General features: G+C 49.6%; 1 protein-coding gene across 1 annotated transcript; it reads left to right on the forward strand.

Moving 5' to 3' along the window:
- Positions 1–1,320: 1,320 nt before the first annotated feature.
- On the forward strand, positions 1,321–12,582 carry NUP85 (nucleoporin 85). The gene is made up of 19 exons (XM_074554780.1): positions 1,321–1,596; positions 1,689–1,782; positions 2,167–2,329; positions 2,681–2,751; positions 3,087–3,130; positions 3,857–3,926; positions 4,804–4,925; positions 5,248–5,382; positions 5,683–5,805; positions 6,132–6,263; positions 6,634–6,740; positions 7,016–7,099; positions 7,277–7,342; positions 7,810–7,961; positions 8,044–8,161; positions 9,448–9,548; positions 11,035–11,186; positions 11,741–11,827; positions 12,401–12,582. Exons 1-19 carry the CDS (start codon positions 1,564–1,566, stop codon positions 12,500–12,502), a joined length of 1,956 nt encoding a protein of 651 aa, XP_074410881.1. The 5' UTR covers positions 1,321–1,563; the 3' UTR covers positions 12,503–12,582.
- Positions 12,583–12,917: the final 335 nt, after the last annotated feature.

Here is a 12,917-nt window from a genome sequence, read left to right on the forward strand (position 1 = left end):
CATTCCTTCTGACCTCAGGAGACACCACTTCCTTCTCCCAGCATGACTGGTTGCATGACATGCTCTTCCCAGAGAACTGCTGGCTTTATTTTTATTGGAAATGATGGTGCAGCAGCTGATAAGTAAAAAATGGCAATTTAGCCATGGAATGTTGCAGCTTTTGTCATACAAGGACAGCAAATGATTTACATTTTCTTGAAAAGTTAATTTTTAGTGAGTGTCCTGGGAAGGCACCAGCCTAAGAGGGGCTGGTCCAGCTGTAAGACCAACAAAACTGCAGTGCTAACACTTGTCTTAAAAAGTATATTTCTGGAGAACTTGCTTATTGGCTAGCACAGGCAAAAGGTGAGGAGTCCATAGAAGTGGGGAGGAGAGCAGAATGGAAGGAGAGGAGCAGGATGCTGTTAGTGTTTTATCACACCAGGTTATTGAGCGCCATGGTAGGTGAGCTGTCAGCGCTAACAGAAAGGTGATGAGCCTCCAGCAGCCTCACAAGGCACCTCTGCCCCGTGTCCAGGGGATATCGACCTCTCCTGGACCCTGAGTGAGTGACTGAGGCACAGGGGGTTCTTCCTGCTTCAATCCTGCTTCATTACAAGTCCTTCCCCAGCCTGCAGGCAACTCACTGAAACAGAGCACATAATTTGACTTGTCAGCTTTATCAATGCCCAAGAGCTCCAGAGAGCACCACCTTCAACATCCCAGAGGTTTCTCAGCCTGCACGTGTTTGACATGCATAAAGAAATAGGAGACGTGGGTTGTTCCACAGCAATCACTCAATGAAGCGAGCATGAAAACGGCACTGTGCTAGTGACTGTGCACTTGGACAGAGATCAGACAGGGTGCGGGGTCTTCCCCTCTGGAGATATTCCAGAACTGTCTGGACACAACCCAGTGCCATGCACTCTGAGATGAGCCTGCTGGAGCAGGGAATTTGGACCTGGGTTTGTGGTCCTTCCAAACTGAGCTATTCAGTGAATCTGTGAACACTGACTGACCAGCTACATCACTGCACAGCTACCCCAGCACTGAATCTGTCCTGACAAGAAAATGAGGCAGACTGTGATGGGGTGGCATCCATCCATCCATCCATCCATCCATCCATCCCATCCATCCATCCATCCATCCATCCGTCCATCCGTCCATCCGTCCATCCGTCCATCCATCCATCCATCCATCCATCCATCCATCCATCCATCCATCCATCCATCCATCCATCCATCCATCCATCCATCCATCCATTCCCCACAGCCCGCTCGGAGCAGTCCCCGCCCGCCCCAGCCCTCAGGGCCGGCGGCTCTGGCGGGGGCGGAGCGGGGTCTGTCCCGCCCCGGCGGGGCCTCGGGAGCGGGCGGCGCTTCCGGGGCGAGCGGTGGCGCCTGCCCCGAGCCGGCGGAGACCCGCGGTCCCTCCCTGTCCCCTCCCGTCCCCGGGCGGCGGCTCCGCCGGGGCAGCAGCGGCCGGGCCGGGCGGGCGCTCGGGGCGCGCAGGCGGCGGCGCGGGCAGCCCGGAGGGGCCTCCGGAGCCCCGGCGGGCGGGAGCGGGAGCAGCGCGGCCGCCGCCATGGACGAGCCGGACACGGAGCCGCCGCTCGTGGTGCGGGATGGGCGGGCAGGGCAAGGCCGGGGCTGCGGGGCCGCGGGCGGTGCGGGACCGGGGCGCCGCTGACCGACACCGTCCCCCCACAGGTGGTGCCGGGCGCGGACCCGTCGGCCCGGCAGCTCTGCTTCGCCTGGGGCCCCGCGGAGGTGCTGGTGTGCGAGACCCTGTTCGGCCGCGCAGGTGGGTTCCGCTCCCCGCGCCTGTCCGTTCTCCATGCCCGTCCCGCTCTCATGCCCGTCCCGCTCTCCATGCCCGTCCCGCTCCCCATGCCCATCCCGCTCTCATGCCCATCCCGCTCTCATGCCCGTCCCGCTCTCCATGCCCGTCCTGCTCTCATGCCCATCCCGCTCTCATGCCCATCCTGCTCTCCATGCCCGTCCCGCTCCCATGGCCATCCCGCTCCCCGCGCCTGTCCGTTCCCCATGCCCGTCCCACTCCCCATGCCCGTCCCGCTCTCCATGCCCATCCCGCTCCCCATGCCTGCCCGCTCCCCATGCCCATCCTGATTCTGGGGTGAGGGCAGTGCGGGCGCTGCTGCCCAGGCTCTGATGGGCTCTGTTGCAGCTACCGGCGATGGAGCACCGAGCTCCCCCCGCGTCTTCGTGGTCCGCAGGGACCAGGACATTTACATCCACACCCTGCGGAAACTCTTCAACGAGTCACACGGGATTTTCATGGGGCTGCAGCGGAGCGAGGAGGAGCTGGCGGGGAAGTCGCGGAAGGCGCAGTGAGTGGATGGGGAGAGGGGGAGGCAGCGGCTGCCCCTTCTCCAGCCGGGGACCAGCACCAGGGGCTGATAAACGCCTCCGGTGAGACAAGTGCCGTTGGCCAGGCTGCTTTTACCAGCTCTGGATTCAGCAGCAGGGCAGATAGAATGACCATTTTGGGGGGATTTTACAAATCAAGGCTCGGATCCTTCCAATAACTACGCTGGTAGAGTGTGGCACAGTCTCACTGATTCCAGATGGATCCACCCAGGTCTGGGAGTTGCTGCCGCAGAGAAACTTGCAAGGTATAGGGGGCATCACACTAAAACTCCAACAGCTCCCTCCAACCTAAGTCATTTTGTGTCTGGCAGATTGGTTCAAGTGAGTAAAAACTACCGGTCAGTGATAAGAGCCTGCATGGAGGACATGCACCAGGCAGCTGGTAAGTTTGTTTGTTTGTCCTCTTATTGCAGGAAAAGGAAACACCAGTTGCAATTATGAAAGTAGGATAGTAATGGTAACTTATTGCAGCTGCTGTACAGTAGCATGTGTAGGTTTCAGTAATTACCAGGACTCTGTTTCCATGCTGGAGATTTCCAAGGTGGTTTGTAAATCTGGTCATGGACTGGTTTTCTCCCACCGTATTGCAACTGATTTTCTGGGGACTTGGAGCCTTTTTGTATCTCATGTGGCAGATGTATGGAAAGCTGTCAAAGCTCAGAAGCAGCTGTCAAATGTAAATATGTTGCTCTTTGACTTTCCTTGTTTTTCCTTCAGTTTCGACCCGGGACCCTGCCCTGCAAGGCCAGTACAGCACTCAGGTAAGTCCTGTCAGGTTGGACGTGGATTACTGGCTGGTGAATTCACCAGGCCACCACTGTGGCATCAGGCACTTCAGATTTAACTCTGCCTTGTATATGAGACACAGTTCATGACCAAGAATAAATGGAAATAAATAGGTAATTCCTGTACGTCTAAAGCAATAAAGATGCCCAACACCTCAATTCACTGCCATGTTGTAAACATATTTGCTGTTGTAGATGTGATGTTTTCTTGTCATCCCAAAGCTGACAAGAAATGTTTCAGACTTGCTATGTGCTGTTTCACCTCTCAAACTCTCCGATTCCAGTCAGCTGCATCTGAGCCCCTGGGTGTTCACAGTGAGCTCTCACATCCACGGGAGTGCCTGGGAGGAGCAGAGTGCTCACACCAGTTTTGTCCTGGCTGCAGTGCTGTTGCTTCATTGGCTGCTCTTTCTTCCTTTGATGTTTGTATTGAGTCTTAAAAGTGCAGAAAGGCTGAAAATAAGACCAGCTAGGTTGCTCATTGGTGACAGATTATTGCTGCATTTCATTACACAATGTCAGTGTTTTCTGACTAAAAAAGTGTGAAATTTTGGCGTGTGTCTTTTAATTTTTATCTCTGAACTGTCAGTGTGATATTTCTCTGTAAGAACTGATTGCTGTGGACAGCAGATGCCATTGTGTGGTTAAAAAACCCAACTGGAATAATGACTGGCTCTGAAGCTTGGCCCTGCTTTCCTTCAGGTTTCCATTCTCTCTGCAATGGAGCTGATCTGGAACCTGTGTGAGATTCTGTTTGTGGAAGCAGCTACAGGTGAGCCATGAACTATCCTTGTGTAAAGACTGATGGGGGTTTGTTCTTTGCATATTTATTTGTTTAAAATGTGTATCATATTCACTGTGTCATAGTTTAATGTTTTAGAGATATGCAGAGTGTCAATAAGCCTTTAAATACACTTCTGCCTCAGTTAATTGCCTTCTTTATATTGAATTATGTCAAGCTATTCAATTTGCCTTCTACTTTTCTTCCTCACTCTGATTTAAATTGTTTCTCTGTCAGAAAGGTTATAAAGAGAAGGGATATCAAAAGTTGTTGCCAATCTATTTTATTTATAAGCTTAAACATCTCTTTAAACATCAAATGTGTTGATGCCAGTTGACATTTACACAGGTCTGATACAACTCCTTTAATTCTAGGTTGCCATTTTTGAAGTTAGTCTGTTTACATTGGCATTTTAAAGTAGAAAATAATTTCTGAAGGAAATAATATTATGCAAACAAATGTGCTACTTACACAGTCCCAGAATTCAGGAGAGATTCACAAATTACAGATTACTTAACCTAAATTAATCACCAATGCCATATTTCTTCCTCATATTCAGTTAGTAATAATGAAATGATGCTAAAATAAACAGAAATATTCTGTTTGTCTCTTGGCATGACAAGGTTTATGATCTGGATCGCTCACTTTTTATTTTTTCCAAGTTTGGGTTTTCTACTGGACCGTGTTGGCCCAGGAAAACCTGCCAGAGGCTCCCAGGGCCTCTTTGCTTAAGGAACTCTGTAATTTGGGAGTGGCAGATGAAATCCAGTCAGTAAATCTCATCTAGTGATGCCAAAGTGTGACCAAATGTGTGAGAGCAGTTTGGGAGCAGCCCTGGGCACTGACAGAGGGCGATGTGTGTGCACAGCTGGGCCCCTCCTGCTGCGCCTCCTGGACTGGGTGCGGCTGCACGTGTGCGACGTGGACAGCATGGTCCGCCAGGTTCTGAGCAGCGAGAGTCCTTCCAAGCACAAGCTCTTCTGGAACGTGGTGAGTGTCACCCCCTGGAAGCTTCTTAAACAACAGGAATTCATGTCTGTGCTTTCCTTCCTCTTCCCTGCTGGCCACACCACCTCATTGCTGTCTGCCTGTGTGGGCTTTAGGATGGAGCCGTTCTCATTCCCTCCTCATCCTTCATGGCCCAGAGAGGTCAAGCCTTACACTGTTACTTGAATTAGCAGTGCCTGCAGTTTAAACATTTTAACTCCACTTCCCTTGCCTGAGTTACAGGTTAAAATGTCCCTCTGATCCCTTTCCTGGGTGCTCCATAACCCTGCCCAGTGTGGAGCTCATGGACAGGGGGTTTTTGCAGGTGGATGTCTTTGTGCTCCAAGGCCGGATGGACGAAGCACGGCACCTGCTCTCCAAGGAAGCCAGTGCCAATCCCGCATCCATGAACATGTACAAAATCTTGGATGACTTGATGAAGAAGATGCCTGTGCCCAGTGTATGTACAAAGTGTGTTTTTTCATGTAGTTTGTTGGGAAAAGCCACCTGGTTGTGTCCCCTGTAACAGTTTATTAGAACATCTCAGTCTTACTCCTTTACAGTAACAATATTTGTGTTCTTGAATTGCCCAAAGACCCAACAATTCAGATAAAAGTCTGTTAGGTGACACATGAACACAGAAAGGCAGCCTCATGTTTAGCTTTTTATCAGGAATTACTGTGAGTTTGGCCCAAAAGCTTGGTGTGATTTGATTTGGTGTTTCCTTTATTCCCTGTATTCCTTTATTCCCTCTGTTCAGCTTGGCAACACCCAGACTCTGACAGAGCTGGAGCTGAAGTGGCAGCACTGGCACGAGGAATGTCAGCGGTATCTACAGGATGGAACTTTTGCTTCCAATCCCCACATGGAGTCCATCTGCAAGGTGTGTTTTTGCTGGGAACAGAGGAAACTTTGTACTAAAGTATTGAATCTATCCTTGTGGATTTCAGGGGCCCAGTGTAGCCATAAGTAACTTTAATACATCTCCTGTCCTCTGTTGATGATTTGCCAGCCTGGGCAGTTGGGTTTCTCTCCCTGTCCAACGTTCTAAGGCTGATTTGGAAACTGAGCTGTGAGAAAGATTTTTGTTAGGTAATTTTGAATAAATCCTCACCTTTGCAGAACAGGAGTAATGCCTCTGGAGAGCTGGAGTGCAGCTGTGTCCATCACTGAGTGTGCAGCATTCCTGCTGTGTTTCTGTCCCATTAGATCCTGCTGGGAGATGAGGATGCCATTTTGGAGAAGAAGGAGCTCATGACCACCTGGTATCACTTCCTGGTCACCCGGCTCCTGTATTCCCACCCCACGGTGAAGCCGATGGAGCTGCGCTTCTATGCACAGGTAGGAAATCAAATATTCCAATAGTCTCCACTGTTTCAAGCACTAAACTGAAACAAAAACATAGGGAAAAGTCTTTACAGCTACTAGATGCCTGTAAGATGTTGTCTGGAGTTTGTAAAAGGACTGGGAGAGTGATAAAGTTGACAAATAATTGTTGAAGCCCCATTTTTCAATGGGTCACTTCTCAGTGCCATAACATTGCCAGTCTTGTTCCTGCAAATTGTTTTCCCAGTCCCCTATGCTAAAATGAGGACAATTCCATTTTCTTAATGTGTTTAACCTCCATGACCTAGTATTTCCTATAAAATAACTGCTACATCCAAACAAATGTCTTGCTTTTGCATTTTTGTCTTGTCATCTTGTTCCACAGTCTAGTATGGACCTGTTCCTGGGTGGAGAGAGCAGCCCTGAGCCTCTAGACATGATTTTAATGGCAGCCTTTGAATTTGAGATGCATCAAGTGATCAAGGAATGCAGGTTGAGTTTTAAGGTTTTGATTCTCTAGTTCTGCAGTATTGCTTCTGTGTATTTGGGGCGGGGGTATGGGTACAGAGGTACAGGTACATCCTTGCCAAGAATTTAGCAAAAATAAGTGAAGCTGGCAGCAATTAAAAGTATTCCATTAGGTCTGGGACATTGCAGCCAGACCTTGCACTGTAACAGAGCTGTGTATTGGTAAGAAATGCCTGTGGAAAACCTGACACAGTCCCTGGCAGTGTTAGGCTTAGTTTTTTCTTTTGCTTCAAACACAGCATTGTCCTGAGCAACTGGTGGTTTGTGGCTCACCTGACTGACCTGTTGGATCACTGCAAACTCCTGCAGTCTCACAATCTCTAGTAAGTATTTATTTGCATTATTTGAATAAAGCTGATTAAGATAGCCCAGAGGGAAAAAAAACAAAACCAAAAGGAAACATACTGCAGAAATGGATAGTACTTGTGAAATAAAGTAATCAGATTTTTCCAGTGAGATGCAAATAATAATATCTGGATATTTGCTCTCTTTCCCCCCAGTTTTGGTTCAAATATGCGTGAATTCCTCCTGCTGGAGTATGCCTCAGGACTCTTCTCCCATCACAGGTATCACCTTTTGTTTTGTTACTTATAGGACAGACTTAGACTGAGGCAGCCAAACAAATAACTGCATGTTCATGAAGTAAAAGGGCAAAACTTAGAGCAGCCACTGTTAGGATTCAGCAGAGGTGTCCCTCAGGGTTTGTACAAGATTGGCACGTTTCCCTTCCTGAATGGAGACAAAAGCTGTCTGTTAGAACTCTTCACACCCCATGACCTGGGCACAGCCACTGTGCAGAGTGCCTTGCACTGAAGCTCTTAGCAGCTGCACACATTCCAAAGTCGTGGCATTCCAAAGTTATGTTACAGGGAACTGGTGTGAGGTAGAAAGGAAAAGCCATTTCAGGACTGAGTGCAAAGTTCATCACAGCTAACAGTTATTAATGCAGGCTCAGATTCTCCTTGGGCCTTTCCTGTTGCGCTCATTGAAGATTGCTGGGGTTGGAATGGTGGTGATCTCTCCCCTCTCTCAGCCTCTGGCAGCTGGGGGTGGATTACTTCGACCACTGCCCGCAGTTCGGCCGCGTGTACCTGGAGCTGCACATCGAGCGCGTCCCGCTCAGCACGGAGCAGAAGGCGCTCAAGGTGCTGAGGATCTGTGAGCAGAGGCAGATGCATGAACAAGGTGCTGCATTTTCAGTCTCTCTGTTTCTCAGTGCTCCAGCTGAACCCACTGGCACTAATTCCTGCCTTGTGTGCTCCCCCAGTGCGCAGCATCTGTAAGATCATGGCCATGAAGGCTCTGCGCAACAACCGCCTGGGCTCGGCGCTGTCCTGGAGCATCCGCGCCAAGGACGCGGCGTTCGCCACCCTCATCTCGGACAGGTGGGGCTGAGCAGCAGCTCCCAGCCAGCCTGGGCACAGGGAGGGTGCCTGCTGTGCCAGGGGCCAGCTCCCACTGCTGCAGGTGGGGCCAGGCACCTTCTGCTGGACCAGAAAACAACACCCTTGGGTGCTGTCCCCTGCAGTATCCCAGCCGTGCCTTCCCTGTGTTGTTTTCCTTCCTGACATCTAGAGGCAAAACAGATTGACTTTATCTGAGAGTCCAACCCCCTTAGACCTTACTTGGATAAACATTTCTTTAACAGCTTCTGTGCTCTGCCCTTCACTTGCTGGGACAGAGCTGTTTGATGGGCTGGCCAGTGACCCAGGGGCCTGTCCCCACCTGTGCTTTATTCAGCAGATTTTTTATAATCAAGTTCACCTCACCTCCAAACGAGCCAGTAGGAGTCACTTAAGCCACCATTTCTACTAAAAATCTCATTGTTTCTACTAAAAATTTGTATCAATGAGTGATTTTATCGTGTCCTTGGCTTTGCATGAGCCTCTCAAAACTCCTGACCTTTCCTGGAGTGGGAGGGTTGTTATCAAAGTGAGGGCAACACTGACACTTGGCTCAGGCCTCAGCAAAAGCTCTGGCAACTCTGTGTGCTTTGTAATCTCTAGCAATCCATGTTGTGTGGGTTTTGCTAATTGGAAATAGGCAGAGACCAATCCCTGCATAGTTAGAGTATAATTTTGAAATTACACTCTGGGTAGGTGGCCAGACAACACTCTGTCTTCAACACTGGCAAAATGAGTGGTGAGAGATTGCTAATCTGAGGTTTGGGGGTTTTTTTGTTTGTTATTTGAGGGAGTGGGAATCATTACATTTCCTGCAACAGAAGGATGAAAAAAAAATCACAGGAAGCAGCTCTGCAGAAAGCAGCATAATGGAGGCTGTGACAAAACAGATGAAAAGCTTTCAGCATTGTTTTTGTTCCTGCTGTTTATCAACTTTTTTACACAGCAGAAAAACAGAGCTTTTGTTATGGTCTGAGAGTGTTAGCTATGCATCCACCAGCCTCAGCTTCCTGCCTGCCTTCCTTCATTTACTCCTTTTAAAAAACAGATCTCAACTACCACAGAATGCAGAAGAATCAATGGAGTGTCTGTTAAATACACATTACACCAGTTCCTTGGCCACTTCCAGAAACTTCTGAATCCCTTGGGGAGGTTGATTAAGATGGAACTGTCCGTTCAGGTTTTCTGGGATTGGATTATGAGGCACAGAATGGATGTGCACGATGGCCTCCCCTCTAAGCTTTCCTTGTGTTCCCCTTTCTCCCCAGGTTCCTCAAGGACTATTGTGAGAAGGGCTGTTTCTCTGACCTGGACCTCATTGACAACCTGGGCCCGTCCATGCTGCTCAGTGACCGGCTCACGTTCCTTGGTGAGACTGCAGGGTCCGCGCTGCTCTGCTCTGGAGAACTCCAGGGCATTACTGCACTGATGCCTTCTTCCATCTGGCTGCCTCCTGGTTTAGTGATGAGGGGAAAGCAAACGGTGAATGCAGATTGTACCAGGGGTGGCCTTTACCTCTGCCTTCACACCAGGTTCCTGCTCTGCTCTGAGCAGGACAGGCCAAGTCTGACACTCCAAACTTCTTCCTTCTTTTTCCAGACTGTAGCACTACCTTGAGAGGCTCTGAAATACTAACAAATCTACCTTAGGGGATTCATTGGAAAAAGCAACCCACTGCTTTAAGTTATGTTGACCTTGTTATAATTTTTCCAAGTTCTCCAGAGTTTCCAGTGTGTGGGTTCAGTGTGCCAGTCAAGCTCACTGGAGCAAGAGCCCTCCCTGCCCTCTCACTGAGCACTTGTGCCAGAGACAGTGAGGGCTCCAGCTCATTTCCTTCAGGTACCACAGCTTCCTTCTCCTGCCTGGTACAGGGCAGGCTGTGGTAACCTGCCCTCTGCCTGCAGCTGCTCTGGCCTTTGATTCATGGACCAAAACAGGAAATTGATTTCTGTGATGCTGTGAGTAGGCCAGAATCTGACAGGAATTTGGAATAGCTGTCAGCATTGGACTGACTCCCCTCTACCTGATACCACCTTACAGGGAGGGTGAGCTTTATCTGTTTCCACTTGGTCCAGCTTACAAAACCAGAACTGATTTTCCTTCATTAAAGCTGATCCTAAGCTAGGTCTAGAAGTTAAACATGATTTATCAAATTGGTAATCCCTCAGCTCTGCATGCCCAGCATCATCTGGTAACTGTCAGCCCCAGAGAAGCCTTTTCCCTTTCTGCTGTTTCTAAACAATCCTCAAAGGCCTGAAAATATTTCTGCCTGTTTTTCCCTTAAGGTTTTTAGAACCTTTGGTTACCTTTGCTGGACAACTTCCCCATGTCTCTGCCTTGAGCTCAAGCATTAGTCAAGGTGAATCTGAATGGGAATCATTAACTTCCAGTATTGTGACAGTTTAGTGGATACAGAAGGAGCCCCACGTCCATCCTCAGCCACTTCTCTCATGCTGGATCTTGATCTCACTAATTCTTAGCAAATGCAGAACTTTCCCTGCTAACAGAGATTCCAGTTTCCATTTAAACAACCAAGGAAGATGGTGCAGCTTTTCAGACCTCCTGATACTCTGTGACCTCAAAAAGGACATTTTCTCTGCTCTGAGCCACTGGGGCATTGCTCCCCTGCAGACACAGCCTGAGGCAGCAGCAGCCCTGACCAGTCTGATGCAAACCCCGGAGCTCACCCAGAACAGCAAACCCAGGGCGTGGCCGCCCTTTCAGGGTGGCTCTGTTGTCACCTTCCTTCACGCACCAGATCCCCAATCCCGAGGGGCTGCTTTGGGCTCCTTTTGGCTCTTTGTGGGAGCAGAGGGATCTCCCAGGCCCAGCTGCTGAGGGCTCCTTCTGTGCAGGGAAGTACCGGGAGTTCCACCGGCTCTACGGCGAGAAGCGCTTCGCGGAGGCGGCGCGGCTGCTGCTGACGCTGATGACGGCGCACATCGCGCCCTGCTCCTTCTGGATGACGCTGCTCACGGACGCGCTGCCGCTGCTGGAGCAGAAGGAGGTCAGGTCCTGCTCACAGCCCCCCGGGAGCCCCTTCTTTGTTCCTGACAAGGGAGCTCAAAGTGGGGACCCTCCTGCTCCTGCCAGAGCTGTCCATGGCGGTTCCCAGTGTGCCGGCAGTGGGAGCACACGGGGACCCACGAGGGGATAAATTGACTCTTACTTTGGTTCCCTGCTGCTACAACAGCAGTGGAATTCATCTGCTCTGGTAATTTTAGCACACACTGCGTTCAGCTCCTTTGGGTACTTGGCTTGAAGGTTGTTCCAATTCTAAGCACAGTTTTTTCTTTAAGATCCATCAAGAAAAGAATAATTCAGCAATTACAGACCCAGAGCAGCCACTTGGACTTCATAGCTGACCCTGCTTGGTGCAGGAGGTGGCACTAGAGACCTCCCAAAGTCACATCCAGCCTGAATTATCCTTGGATCCTGTGATTTCAGGGGTCAGAATGGAGCTGTGGGAGTGTAAAAGCATTCTCTTACACTGCACTATCTTCTCAACCTGTGTGATTCTCTAAATTTTATCTTTTTCAGTAAATACTTTGATTTCCACAGGTCATATTTTCAGCAGAGCAGACTTACGAGCTGATGCGATGCCTGGAAGACCTGACAGCAGGGAATCCAGACAAGCAGAAATTCCAGGTAACCCTGTTCAGTTCTGAGGACAATTGGATAATGAAGAGAGGAGGGCTGTGGGAAGGGTCAGGGAGGGAAACTCGGCATTTATGTTCCTGGTGAGGTCATAGGAGAGGCACAGCCCCAGTCCTAGAGGCTGGCACAGTGGGTTCAGGGCAGTCAAATAAGAGCATCAATAAGAGACTGAAGTATTTATGAGCCCAGTGCAGGAGTGTTCCTACTCCTCATGTTCTGATGGTTTGCACTGCACTGTGATGCCTTTCCAAGATAAATAATTGCACATTTTGTGAGCAATGAAGAGCTGAGGTGTTGCCATCCAGCAGCTCTGGCTCTGAGCATTCCAGGCACAGAACAGGGAACTATTTGCTGCACATGCAAAGCCCTGTAGCATCCAGGGAATGAAAAGTGCTGTCTGGGGTTGAGCTATTAAGTAGGAAATGCAGGTTTTGCTCTTCTCAGGAGGCCCCTGTAACAGGTAAATACCTCTCACTGAGCTGCATCTTTCCCAACCCTGAGCCAGACCATGGCTCCAGCTCATCACTGGGTGCAGTCCTCTAACCCAGGCTCTGCTCCTTGCAGGATGATGATGTTGAGACAACCAAAGTGGAAATGCTGAGACTCGCCCTTGCACGGAACCTGGCTCGGGTCATTGTCAAAGAGGGCACCGTGGAAGGGTCCTGAAGACTGCAGGGTGTTCCTCCTGCTCTGGGGCTTGCTGTACATAAACTGACTTTTTCTAAGAATAAATGTTTTGTTTTGCAGATTGCTAGGTCATTTGTTCTTGTCTTCCAAAACCAACTTTACATAAGCTGTTTTTTAACCTTTTATGAAGGACCTGCATCAAAATCTTACAGCTGCTAGTTCCAGCTTGGTCTGGTGAAGTGAGCCTCACTACAGGTTTTCCTTGAATTTTATGTTTTCTTTAACACCCAGAACTGAAATGAAGGCCACCTCCTAAACCAGCAGGGTTTTAGAAATGGCAACCTCTCTATTTTTGCTTAGGAAGGTCTTGAGTCCACAGTTTGAGTCTGAGGCTTTCCAGAAGCAGCACTGCACTGCAGGAGCTGTCACGAGAAAGGGCCAGCACAGAGCCAGG

The sequence above is a fragment of the Zonotrichia albicollis genome, chromosome 19 (genome assembly GCF_047830755.1).
Source record: "Zonotrichia albicollis isolate bZonAlb1 chromosome 19, bZonAlb1.hap1, whole genome shotgun sequence".
In the NCBI taxonomy this organism is placed as follows: domain Eukaryota; kingdom Metazoa; phylum Chordata; class Aves; order Passeriformes; family Passerellidae; genus Zonotrichia; species Zonotrichia albicollis.